Source organism: Gobius niger (genome assembly GCF_951799975.1).
Source record: "Gobius niger genome assembly, chromosome: 12".
Classification (NCBI taxonomy): domain Eukaryota; kingdom Metazoa; phylum Chordata; class Actinopteri; order Gobiiformes; family Gobiidae; genus Gobius; species Gobius niger.
Window position 1 is genome coordinate 10,903,063 of NC_136863.1, and position 13,255 is coordinate 10,916,317.

The 13,255-nt window shown below is 41.9% G+C and overlaps 1 protein-coding gene across 1 annotated transcript; it reads left to right on the forward strand.

Moving 5' to 3' along the window:
• Window positions 1-2,616: 2,616 nt before the first annotated feature.
• Window positions 2,617-13,114, forward strand: idh2 (isocitrate dehydrogenase (NADP(+)) 2). The gene is made up of 11 exons (XM_079567278.1): window positions 2,617-2,862; window positions 6,050-6,141; window positions 6,837-7,002; window positions 7,159-7,319; window positions 7,410-7,553; window positions 8,002-8,138; window positions 8,794-8,945; window positions 10,532-10,644; window positions 12,014-12,111; window positions 12,192-12,284; window positions 12,474-13,114. Exons 1-11 carry the CDS (start codon window positions 2,748-2,750, stop codon window positions 12,556-12,558), a joined length of 1,356 nt encoding a protein of 451 aa, XP_079423404.1. The 5' UTR covers window positions 2,617-2,747; the 3' UTR covers window positions 12,559-13,114.
• The last annotated feature ends 141 nt before the right edge of the window (window positions 13,115-13,255 follow it).

Consider the following 13,255-nt stretch of genomic DNA (forward strand, 5'->3'; position numbering starts at 1 on the left):
CCTACACAAACCATGTGCGTCTGTTCTTTATTGCTTTCCCCCCCCGACATTTCCAGTGATGCTGCATCTAGATGGGGGCAGGTAAACTCCCTAATGTTCAGATCATACTTTTTTTTGCCTTTTCTTTTTACATGTGAATAGTGTTTCTTTGTTGTTGTTGTTGTCTTTGTTGTGTCTTTGTTTTTTACAGTTGGATGAATGGAGTGGGAATTGAACATTACAATACAGTAACAATACAGGGATTAGTTTTGATTCTTGAATCAATATGATCTTGACTTACAAAACAACTATTTGTCACATTTCAATTTGAACAACCACACCAAATACCAAGCTATGGTTAAAAGATTTAGGAATGCGCAGTCACATGACCATAGCTATGAGCCATAGCGCCTCATTTTCTGCTGAATATCTCAAATATCTTAAAACTTTTGTGTCTTAATACAACATTTAATTATGAAATAGTACTAGGACACATGTTCTTAAACTTATAAAAAATGAAACAGGTCATGAGGGACAACATGAAAGCTCAGCAACAGTTGCATGTTCTCAGGAGTTTGACCATTGAGCCACTTTGGGGAGATCTCACAATTTAACAGTCACCGATGCTAAATGGAAGTATTGAAAACAGACAGGAGCACATTTTTGTTCATGCTGTTTTTGTTTTCTTTTGGCTATGTTTCAGATTTATTCCAGCAGAGGGCACTACAGGTTTAGCAAAAAATATCAGGGCTATATAGTGTACTCATGAGTAAATGGGCACCTTGTAGAAGTTTATAATCCTTGTAATGAATTCACTGCATCTTAGGTACAGTGTGTAGAGCCAACAAACGTTGCCCAAAATCACACAGCCCACACCCACAAATGGGAGTGGTGTCAAATTGCCTGTAATTTGGCCTGCCATTTACAGTAGCACTATAATTTACATAGGTAGGCCGTATACATCTTATGATTTTGTCTGAGGGAAATTGAATATGAGAATATGAGAAAGCAACATGTGACTGTCTCCGCACTGTGTAGCCTACATGCTGTGCTAAAATTAGCTGTCCCTGCATTGGAGCAATGTGGGATCAGACTCAGGTGGATTTAAGACCAGCCAGTGTCACTTCTGTCCACAGCACACATTGAGGACATTCTGTTCAAAGGATCAAGGGGGACACATAGATATTTTTCAGTCTTCACAGAAATGTGTACGTAGGTTCACAATCTCTGTAAGCCTGTGTCCCTGCATGTTCACTTCACTGGTCTTGTCAAATGAAACACAGGACCTTCCACAAGTCACAGCGGCTCACCTGTCCACAGGGGCATTATTTATGCAGATGTAAGTGATATTGATAATAGCATCCCACATTCCATAATGATTCCAAAAACAAACACTGCGGGTCTATTTGACCTTTTTACTTTCACAAAACACACATAGGTGAGCGCAAACAAGTTTAAATCCCAAGAGATATGTTGTCAGTCACACAAGATAAATTGCTATGCATCTAAAAAGTAGGCTAAAGGAATGATCAACTAGTGTCACTTGGGGTCTCTCCTCAGTTTGAACAAATTTGATATTTTGTTTTCCATTATCTATTGAAAAACATGGCCATCTTTTGTTGAAACAGATTTTAAATGTAAATCTTGAGACAATGATAGAGTCTTGGCCAGGGATGTCCACATTTTTTTCATTTAGGGCTGAATATATTTAAGTGTATATACTGTATGATGTGGCCACAGATCGGTGGTCAGTGCACTGAAAATTTCAAAATGAGTGCGTTTAAAAGAGTTTTATCCCATGCTCCACACCTTTATTTGGGCTTGGAACCTTAAAACCAGCCCTTTCCCACAGTAAAATGTTAGTTTTTGAGGTTACAATTGTATGGAATGATCAAACTTGTAGTATAAAGTACCATTTCTGGTGATGTGTGCGAATTAAACCTTACTACCTGCTATAGGCACTCAAAGGACTCAACGACACTGTGCACCTGCGGCATTCGAACTGCTGATGCTCTGGTCACAAAAGGGTCCACTCTACTAAAGAACTTTGAAATTAGATGACTAGTCTAATAGTTCATTTAGACAAATAATTTGACACTACCTCATAAAGGCTCTAAAGAGGTTCTTTAAAGATTGTGGTTCTACAAAACGTGAGCATTGGCTGTATGTTATGGAGAACCAGGACTGCCAAAATAAAATGAAAAGATATTGTACAATAAATGTCCATATTTATTTAAATAAGCAATTAAATTGATTACTTCACATGGTCAATGTGATCTCTAAAAGACAATGAAAGAGATAACTGGGTCAGAGGTTAACTGTGGTGATGTCTGACCTTTTTTCTTGCAGCTGTTGTGCGTAAAACTGTCCCCCTTTAAAAAGGGAGAAAGGCCCCGCCCACACTTCCGCTCTCAGAGAAGAATGCACGGGTTCAGGTCGCAGGGTCAGAAATTGGATAGTTCGGTGTTACAGAGGGACTCTGCTAACAAGACCAGTATTTATGTGTTGGCTGTTTCTAGATACTTCAGTGTCATTATAAAAGTTACCACAATCACCATAGGTGCAGCTCAGCTTCCTAAAAGGGTGCAGAATTGTGAATAACACGTGCCTTTCCTGTTTCAGAGTGACGTAGCGTTGGAGTGCGAGCGGGACGGGGGAGGGCCGTGCTGCAGAGGATCACTATATTGCAGACAACCGGCGAGTCTTTCTCCCCCTCTCTGCTCCGACTCTCGTTGGTGTAGCCGCAAAGTGAACCGGGCCGCGCGGACATGGCTGGATATCTGAAGGTCCTCAGCTCCCTGTCGAGAGCAGCGACTACTCTCTCCAGAAATCCTGCGGTGCTGGCACCGGCGGCTCATTGCCAGTCTCTGCAACAAAGAAACTGTGAGTGGCGCAAACTCATCCTCAGCATCTCTCTGTTGCCGCTTCCCTGCAGATTAACGTACTATTTGGCTAACATGGCGCTGCTGTAGCTCGGGTTACAGTCTCCTCTGCGAGGTCTGTCGAAGCGAACCATCTTCACCAAGGACGAAGAGTGAACGAAATGAAACTACCATGAGAGGCTGCTTTAATTTCCTGTGAAATGAATGAACAGTGTGCATTGCTAGCGCTCGGTGTTAGTGGTGATCAATGACAAAAACAATGCGTTATGGAAAACTGACCCAGCTCAAAAATATCTATTGCTCAAGAAAACATAGCCAGAGTATCTTATACACGACCTGAGGTGTTTTTGGTCAAAGTTGTCCAAGGTCAGCCTTCGAGTCCGAAAACGAGACTCCACAGAGCTGTGCAATGGCCGCCGCTTCTGCTTTGTGCGTCCATCTGCGCTCAGAGGCTTTGCTGCGGGAGCACCATCAGCTTTTTAGAAACTTTCACCTTCACTCGCTTTTCTTGTGGTTTAGGAGTAGGGAGTAATAACTTTGTCTCAAGCTCTATCCCGCATTTAACCTACAGAAACTTGAAGGATATCCATAAGTTGCTGCTTGACCTGATTGTCTTTACAAAGTTTACTCAGGGGGTCAGATCAAGGGCGCTGTGAGGTTTGTATGTGAGCCACGAACAGGCCAGTAAAGCTGTGTAAGACTTCTACTATGTACTAATCATGTCCTTACACCTTAGGTCACTGGTCAAACATGAGAGGTTATTGGTAGGTCAACAAACTTTCAACAATTTTGTTGCCTACTTGCATTTTGTTTTCAATAGGTTTGTGCAGACTTTGTTTTTAGTTGAATGACAATGACTCTTTAAAGATACATTCTGCCACTTCTTATGTGGTGGTAAAAAGGTGTGGTTGTTTTTAGGGGTTCGTACCAGAAGTTTGATCCTGGAGTAAATTTTTCCCCACACAAAAAGTTTCACGCTGCACCTTTTTAAAGTCCCTACATCATACCAATACCCTTTTCCCCTTAGTTGAATCAAATTTCTTTTGCCCTTCTGTGAAATGTAAAGACTGGCATTTGTAACAAAAGTCGTATAAAGCCTTTATCATTTGTGAACTGGCAGGCTAGTTTCAGATTGTAACATTACCAAGACAGTTTTGCTCTCTGAAAGCTGTGAAACATATTAATAAAGGATGTGGATGTTAGAAATGAAATGATGAGTTTGGACCACAAATAACAGTTGAACATTTTGGCACTCCCTGCTCTATATCGTCAGGTATTTTGCCTTTAGTAAACGTTTGGGGTTAGACCTTAAAATCGTATGAACTGGTTAGTTTTGTTTCTTATAATGAAGTCATAATGCTTATTTTTGGATGTTTACTGTGTCCACAATGCAAATTTGCACATTTTAAACCATCTTTGGGTGGGAGGGGCGCACCTAAACACACGCCTATGGTGTGAGCAGAAAGACGGATTGTTTATAGACCCTGCTCTTCACTAAACCCGTAAAACCTCTTTTTATGTCATCTGTGGATTTTAATTACCATAATTCCTTCAAGCAAGAGTGGTCTACTTTGTTTTCAGTGAATGTTATGAGACTCCTTCAAAGTATGTGCTCAGTTATTTGGATCATACAGCAGAGGTTATATGGCCCTTCAGGTTGTGTACTTTGATTTGTGTCAGCTGAGCACACTATTTCCTTTATAATCACTGAGTGGTTTTAGGGAAGAACTTGAGGGTAATCTGGATGTCCTACATTCTTAATTCCTTTGGTATCTGTCTAAACCTAAACAACTGAAGCAACAGTGTGAACAGAGCCAGAGCTGTATGCTTAGGTTTGTTGAGCTGCTCCATGGTTACATAACCAATCCACATCTCTACTTGCTTATTGTTACTACCATTGTTACTTTGTCAAATTGCTAATATTTTACACTTGATTCGCACATTATTAATCGGAAGCTATTTTTTTTACAACAGCCTAATCAGATCTAGTTTTTGTATCATGCCATGATCATTCACCCACAAATACTACTAAAATGGAAATCCAATTACAGCTATTTCTATGCAGACACATCCAAAACCTGTCCATATTTATATGTCTTTTTAGCATTAGCCTTCCTAGCTCCCTTTCCTGTGACTGTCTTTTCCTCTGTCAGGCTATTACATAAGGGAAATGTCAGCGTGGTTTATTTTCAGTCGGTGCATGTGCTCGTGCAGCTGCTGGGAGCGCTTGTCCAGCTCTGGGCTTTCAGATCATAGTCTAGACGCGACTTAAGTTTGAGATGAATTAATTCAAACCGCGTTAGCCTGTGTTTAGGTTTGAGCTGAGTTAATGCCTAATCTACTTTAGTCTGCGTGTAGTGTACCTTATAGAAAGTCACTGCTAATCCCTTAAGGCAGTCCTGTCCAGACATATCCAGTCTTACAAACACTTTGAACTTGCAACTACTTTGTTAATTTACATTTGCCTGGCTAGTTTGCATTGAAAAAAGTATTTTCTCTGGTATTGTATTTTGTATCATGATTTCTTTTCAACAAGGAATTCTCTGTGAACTTTGGTCAATCTCAGTTGTTGTCATGGGGACTTTTTATTGTCAGGTTTACAGCCAATACAGCTTTTATTTTTATTTTAGAGACGTACATTTTTTAGTGTCAATTAAAATTTTACGCAGGTAAGAATCCAACATGTAACAACAGACCGATCTCCTTTTGAGTAGTTTAGTAGATATTCTCTGAGGACACGACAATGCACTTTATTCACACTGGTTTCAGCTCTTCTTACAGACTTTTCTAAAGGAGAAAAAGATCACAGAATGATGTCCTCTGATTGAATGAGGTGGCACAATGATGCCGTCTTGTCCTCATCAGACTGGTCTGAACTGGGGTTTTCATTGCAACACAAACACAGCAATCTTTTACCACAAAACTAAACAACAAAGGTACAACCATAAAATGTGCATATAGTGCCACACTCAAACCAGTCTGATAAACATTAACCAATAGGTCCATCTTAAAATGTTACTCAGTGTGTTAAATAATCTAATTACTCCCTTTTCAGATGTTAACGACACAAGTTAAAATGAGTGTTGTCTAGGGGTCCTTTTGCTCAGACAAATGTCCTTAAATCCATCAATATTTGATTTTTTAAAATTCTGTTGACGTGAACATGACGCCATTTTTATTTAATGCAGATGCCGACAAACGCATTAAGGTGGCCCAGCCGGTGGTGGAGATGGATGGAGATGAGATGACCCGCATCATCTGGGAGTTCATCAAGGAAAAGGTATGTTGTCCTCGCATAACCCCCATTTTTGATCTGTGTTGTGAAGCACTTTGTGGCTTTTTGTCCGTGAAAGATGCTATATAAATGTTGCTTGCTTTTTTGTTTTTATATTTAAATGTAAAATTACATTTGTTTTGTTAGCCTTCAGTATTTTGTAAAAACAGACATTTGTGAAAAGATCACATCACGCTGTGCATTTAATTATAAAGCCTTTTTATTCATTGTGAGCTAGCAGGCTTAGTGACCTGGTATTGTTGGCATCACTGTGATTGTAAAGCTCAGTGTTCCCTTAGATGTGAAATGTGTGCATAAAATGAGCCTTGTGAACAATTGTCACATGTAATGTGTTGGTCAGGATTGAATTGTTTTGTCTTTTAACTCTTTTATTGTTTATAAAACAATGGTCAGGTGCTGATCCTTTAAGCCACACCCAGCTGCAGCAGTACATGGTGGTAGGGCATGTCTTTTGGAGAGAGATGCCATTGTTTGGTCTAAACAGAATTATTTAGTAAAAAGCAGTTCTGCATAAACTGCACAGTAATGCTCGACTTAAGGCCATGGTTCACCCTAATGAAGATTTTGACTGGTTTAAATTCAGTCAAAAACAAGCCAATGAACAAGGGAGTAAGGAGATTTTGATAGCAGCGTGGCGTGCCTAAGGTTTCCCACATTCTCACTCTTTCCTTGTTTTTCAGCTGATCTTGAGCAACGTCGATGTGGAGCTGAAGTACTATGACCTTGGGCTGCCGTACCGTGACCAGACCAACGACCAGGTCACCATCGATTCGGCTCTGGCCACCAAGAAGTACAGTGTTGCAGTGAAATGTGCCACCATCACACCAGATGAGGCTCGAGTGGAAGGTCTGTCCCTAGAGTTTAGTTTTGTTTAATTTCACTTCAGTGTCTCATCAATCTTAGGAAAAATGTAATACTTGCATTAGCTCAGACTTTTTATATATATATAAACTGTCTCCTCTAATAACTGCTCATGTGTTTTTTATGTATTCGTTTCTTCAGAGTTTAGCTTGAAGAAAATGTGGAAAAGCCCAAATGGTACCATCAGAAACATCCTGGGAGGGACTGTCTTCCGAGAGCCAATCATCTGCAAGAACATTCCACGGTTGGTCCCAGGTTGGACACAGGCCATCACCATCGGCAGACACGCCTTTGGAGACCAGGTGGGTGGCAGTGTATAATGAAAGCCCCGATTCCACAACGTACAATGAAACTGCTGCACTAAATTTATCACCTGTTCTTTGTGTTTGCAGTACAGAGCTACAGATTTTGTTGTGGACAAGCCTGGAAAATTCAAGATGATCTTTGCCCCCTCTGATGGCAGCACTGCCACAGAGTGGGAGGTGTACGATTTCCCAGCAGGAGGCTGTGGCATGGGCATGTACAACACAGACGAGGTGAGTGTCTGCTATATGTCTCACCCTATTTTTGTTTTACTAAAATGAGAATGAAGCGCAAAGAGCTGTGAATTGGTCATTTGCATGGATTAATAGTCCTCTGGACGACTGTAAAGTCTCAAAGTGCTGTCATTTAGAGTTTGATTTGCTGAATAATACACAGGAAATGCAGAGCAAGGTGTCACTGTAGTGGAACATCCTTTTTAATTTTGTGATTATGGCACAGTAGTAGCTCTGTGTTTGTCTTGCATAAAAGAACTAGGGTGAAAATGTACCCAATGATGCATAGATGGTCCTACTGTAGAAGTGAATCTTCATTTCCCCAAGTGCTACTGCTGTTTGTTTAGTCAGCTGTCAGCTGAAGGTCACAGGTCAGCACAGATGGCTGTGAAAGTTGGGTGACTGACCTGCTGCACTGATAGCCTCTGACATTTGACCTCTCTTACAGTCTATCACAGGCTTTGCTCATAGCTGCTTCCAGTACGCCATCGCCAAGAAGTGGCCCCTGTACATGAGCACAAAGAACACCATCCTGAAGGCCTACGACGGCCGCTTCAAGGACATCTTCCAGGACATCTTCGAGAAGTCAGTCTGCTCCCACACTCCTTACTCAGCACACTGTTGGTTTAAGCACCACATCAGGCAACTTTTTGTTTGTAACTTAAAGGTAATTTAAAGTGACTTGAAATGTCACTTATAATGTCACAATTCAATCCAGCAAATCTTATTTGACTTGCCACTGTGGAAATTTGCAGCCATTTGTGATCTTGACCTGGTCTGAGTGCAATGATGCAGACACATTAATGCCACAATGAAACCACTCTGGTGAAATGTTTTACTGTTGTAAGGCTTATTGAAAACAAATTGCCTTATTCTCGAGGTTAGCTGAGTTTTCACTAATCTGCTTTGTGAAATAAGGTCATGGGTTTTAATCAATCCTTTGAAAAGATTGTGATACAGTCGTTCCAAACCTTTTTCATTATCTGTCATACCACTTGGGCTTTCATTCAGACTGTTTATTTTCCTGATGTGAGAGTGCTGCTTACTCACAAAAGGATCAACAAAAATGTGATGTTTTGTGTTCAAAAAGGATGATAAATAATCATTATTTAGATACTCTAATCTGAAGCTGTTCCAAATATCCCCCTGCTAAGTGTTAGTGTATCCCCAGAGGTCCCATGCCCCTGGTTGAGAAACACCATTGTAATATGCACCATATTAATCACTTGGCTTTGTGCAGGCATTACCAGCCAGAGTTCGACAAGCTGAAGATCTGGTACGAGCACAGGCTGATCGACGACATGGTGGCTCAGGTGCTGAAGTCATCTGGAGCCTTTGTTTGGGCCTGCAAGAACTACGACGGAGATGTGCAGTCTGATATCCTGGCACAGGGTGAGATCATTGTGACACATAAGCACCACTTATTACTATAGCTATATACTGCCAAATATTTGGTGACGCTGTAGTGGAAAAAATAACTGCTCGATAGAAGCTCTAAAAAGTTGTATGAAATAAAGGTCAGATTTATTGAAGATACAGAAATAACAGGAGAGATGCATGCAGCCAGCTCCACACATGACCCACAGGAGTGCTTTCAACCTCCTAAGATTCTTATGGTTATCATCACAAGGAGTTAGTAGGTGTGACCTGGCAGGCTGGACAAAAGATAATCCCAGTACACAGATGCAAATGAATGATAGTCTCGTCACCTTCCACACAGATAATGCATTTCAATAGATCAGCATGGAGTGGCCTTTATCTAGGCTTGATCAGTCAGGGCCATGAGTGTTGATTGAATAACAATAGGCAGAGGTGTCGAGTTTGTTTGCATTAAAATGTGTGGCCTCAGCTAGTCTGGGGGCCTCAAGCACATATTGAGAGACACTGTATTTATATTTATTTATTTAGAAGGGACAATGCATTTACACAAAGTAGAGTATACTTAAAATGCAGGATTATAGCTCAAGCTAATTTCCATCCTCTGTCCCCAACCGGACCAGGCCTGGCTACGCCACACACACCACTCACTCTGCAAAGCATCAATCAGTCCTTAACACTTGTTCTGCACATTCACCCCTGCACTCACTCACACAGTCCTATACCTTCTAAAACCCACACACTTTACACCTACACACACCCGCATTCCCATACCCACAGACTTTGCTCCCGCACCCCCCCTTCTTCCCATACCCACATATTTTCCACCCGCCTTCCCATACCCACAGACTTTGCTCCCGCACCCATCCGCATTCCCATACCCACAGACTTTGCTCCCGCACCCCCCCGCCTTCCCATACCCACATATTTTCCACCTGCATACCCATATCCACACACTTTCCACCCACACCCACCCGCCTTCCCATACCCACATATTTTCCACCTGCATACCCATATCCACACACTTTCCACCCACACCCCCCCGCCTTCCCATACCCACATATTTTCCACCTGCATACCCATATCCACACACTTTCCACCCACACCCACCCGCCTTCCCATACCCACATATTTTCCACCTGCATACCCATATCCACACACTTTCCACCCACACCCCCCCGCCTTCCCATACCCACATATTTTCCACCTGCATACCCATATCCACACACTTTCCACCCACACCCACCCGCCTTCCCATACCCACATATTTTCCACCTGCATACCCATACCCACACACTTTCCACCCGCACCCCCCCGCCTTCCCATACCCACACACTTTCCACCCGCAGCCCCACACTTAACACCCACCCGCCTTCCCATACCCACACACTTTCCACCCGCACCCCCATAGCCACACACTTTCCACCCGCACCCCCATACCCACACACTGTCCACCCGCCCCCCCATGCCCACACACCTTCCACCCACATCCACCCGCCCTCCCATACCCATACTGGTTGAATTGACTCATTTCACCACAATCATGTAAAAAAATATTGTTTAAATCCAAATATTTCTGACTGGGTTCTTTTTGTGCACAGGCTTTGGCTCTCTGGGGCTCATGACGTCTGTCCTGGTGTGTCCTGATGGAAAAACCATTGAAGCAGAGGCAGCCCATGGCACAGTGACCCGGCACTACAGGGAGCACCAGAAGGTCAGGAGATTTGTCAGCGTATGGGCCTGTCCCATCTGTGTTCACTTGCTTTCTTAAAGCTTCAGGTATTTAAACTGTCGCCCTTGAACACGGATAAAAGCACTGCACCGTGCTTCTCTCGATTCAATGGGAGCAATTGACTGTTGAGCAATGAATGAACTCAGGGTTTGAGACTGGTACAGTCTTAAATAAAGGTGCTGCCCCTAGAGGCGGTAATGGAGTAGGTCAGATTTTTGTGGCTGAAAGGTATATACATTTTTTTTCATCAGTGGCTTTACATTGTAGAAAAGGCTATGCCACACTCAAGTGGGGTACCGGAGTAACATGGTACTTTCAAACCTGATCATAGATAAAATATTTGTAATTTATCCTAAACACACCTAACCTGGCTAACGCCAGGCTGCTGTGTGCGCTCGAATTATTTCGAACTACACAACAGCCTGGGGACCATGGCCGAAATCTCCGGTGGATTTGGGAACCAATCACAGAGCGAGGAGGGACGGCAAGACGATGACGCGCTATTCGATATATGGAAGCTTGTAGTTTATTTACGGATAATAAAAAAAAAGTTTATTTACGGATCCAACGTGACAGCAGCAGACACGATGGTATTTTTTGATCAAGCTTTAGACCTTGTTCTAAATAATTTAGCTCAAAAGTTTACAGCGGGTACGTTAGACGTCATCTCATACGATGATACGATTGGCCATGGCTACGTGCAGACGCATGAGACTTTTTTTTTTTTTTTTTTCGTGTCGCCCAATAAACGAGTATGGACGATCGTAAACCACACCTCTCCTACGAGAAAATGAATTGGTGGTCCCCAGACTAAATATCACTTGTGATTTTAGTCTGGTGTTAGCCAGGCTAAAACACACCACAATAAAATCAAAACAACTTCTGTGAATTTATTCACATCAAATTTTATCTTGTTTTGAGTGAAATATAAGGTCCATATTGATCAAATATTCAAAACCAGAAGTCACAAAAGAAGTTGGGACAATGGTACCATCTGCTGTGGAGAGTCAGATGAAATCACAAATGGGAAGGAAATGATGGCATTAAATTGCTGAGTCATGTATTTTTATTTTTATTTTTATTCAAGTTGTATGAAGTACATCTTTGAATATACAGAGAATATACTACTGTGATATACATTTTCATGTCCATTGTGCTACCCCATAGGGCTGCACAGTTAGCACATTTACATTAGCATTGTGAAGTCTGCGATTACTCAGACAGCAGAATATTGACCAGATGTCCTTGTTATCCAACCGCTCTTCATTGGGAATATCTCACTTGAGACTGTGGATTTCAGTCGCAGAGATTAAACGTTTTTTAAGTGTCCCTTTTGTATTTGTACCCCCAGGGAAGACCAACAAGCACCAACCCCATCGCCAGTATCTTCGCCTGGACTCGGGGCCTGGAGCACCGTGGCAAGCTTGATGGCAATCCTGACCTTATAAAGTGAGACTTGCTGACCTGTAATGGCTTGTGTGGGACGACTTGAATCAGTCTCTAAGTTATGTTGCTTTGGTGGCCCTCAGGTTCTCACAGACACTGGAGAGGGTGTGCGTGGAGACGGTGGAGAGTGGCGTAATGACCAAGGACCTTGCGGGCTGCATTCACGGCCTTTCAAAGTAAGAATTTCTTTTCAAACATGTTAATTTAATACAAGCTCTGCCTTGAACTTGTGAAAGTCTGTTACTACAAAGTGCTGACTGATGGTATGTAGTACGCGTAGCATTGTAAAATATACAGTGGTTTACATACTGCATACACATTTTGGCAAGTGAACGTTAAACTGATCCCTCTCTTTTCCTCTTTAGCTGCAAACTGAATGAGCATTACGTTAACACCACAGACTTCCTGGATGCCATCAAGACAAACCTGGATAAGGCTCTGGGGAAATGAAGGAACATTGCAATGATGGCTCCTCTTGCTTTTGTACCTCATTTCTAACTTAACTTACAGTCAATAAACTGACGTTAAACAGAAGGAAGCTGTACATTGTAGGATTTATAGAGCTCTTAGAGCTTTCCACCTGCTGCCTCCCCGACTGTCCATCATTTCAAGGTTGTATTTTTGTAATGTGAGAACTGTATTATACTGTTACACCTCTGGAAAGATTGTAAATCGTCCACATCAATAAACCTGGCTTGACCACTCTGAGAACAATTGTATTTACCGTGACATTGTTACAGCCATAGTGATAAAATAGTTAAATGGATATATTTGATAGTTTTTTGTGTCCAGTAGGTTTTTAACACCTGAATTTGCCCAGGGCCGTGACTCAGATTCCAGACTTGTGGGAGCACGAGATGGACTTGAAAGACTTTTTAGATTTATATTAAACAGGGTAATCTTCACAGCAGCTCTCTTGTGATCGTGTGACTGTATTACATCCTATACAATAAAATGTTGATTCACTCCATGATGGCACAACAATCAAATAAAATCTGCAATCTGACTGTTTATCGTCATATATCACGGGGCTGAGAAATGGGTTGAGTTGGTAACTTATGGGAAACCTGATTTTATTAGACTATGTTGTATAGTATAGCAACACAAATATTAGAGAAGTGTTCTATCAACGTTCAGAATAATAATG

Excerpts from the sequence above, each read along its gene's own strand:
- idh2 (XM_079567278.1), top strand. The coding sequence starts at position 2,748 with ATGGCTGGATATCTGAAGGTCCTCAGCTCCCTGTCGAGAGCAGCGACT. Across the intron at positions 7,320-7,409 it reads GACACGCCTTTGGAGACCAG|TACAGAGCTACAGATTTTGT; the intron begins GTGGGTGGCAGT and ends TTGTGTTTGCAG. Across the intron at positions 12,285-12,473 it reads TGCATTCACGGCCTTTCAAA|CTGCAAACTGAATGAGCATT; the intron begins GTAAGAATTTCT and ends TTTCCTCTTTAG.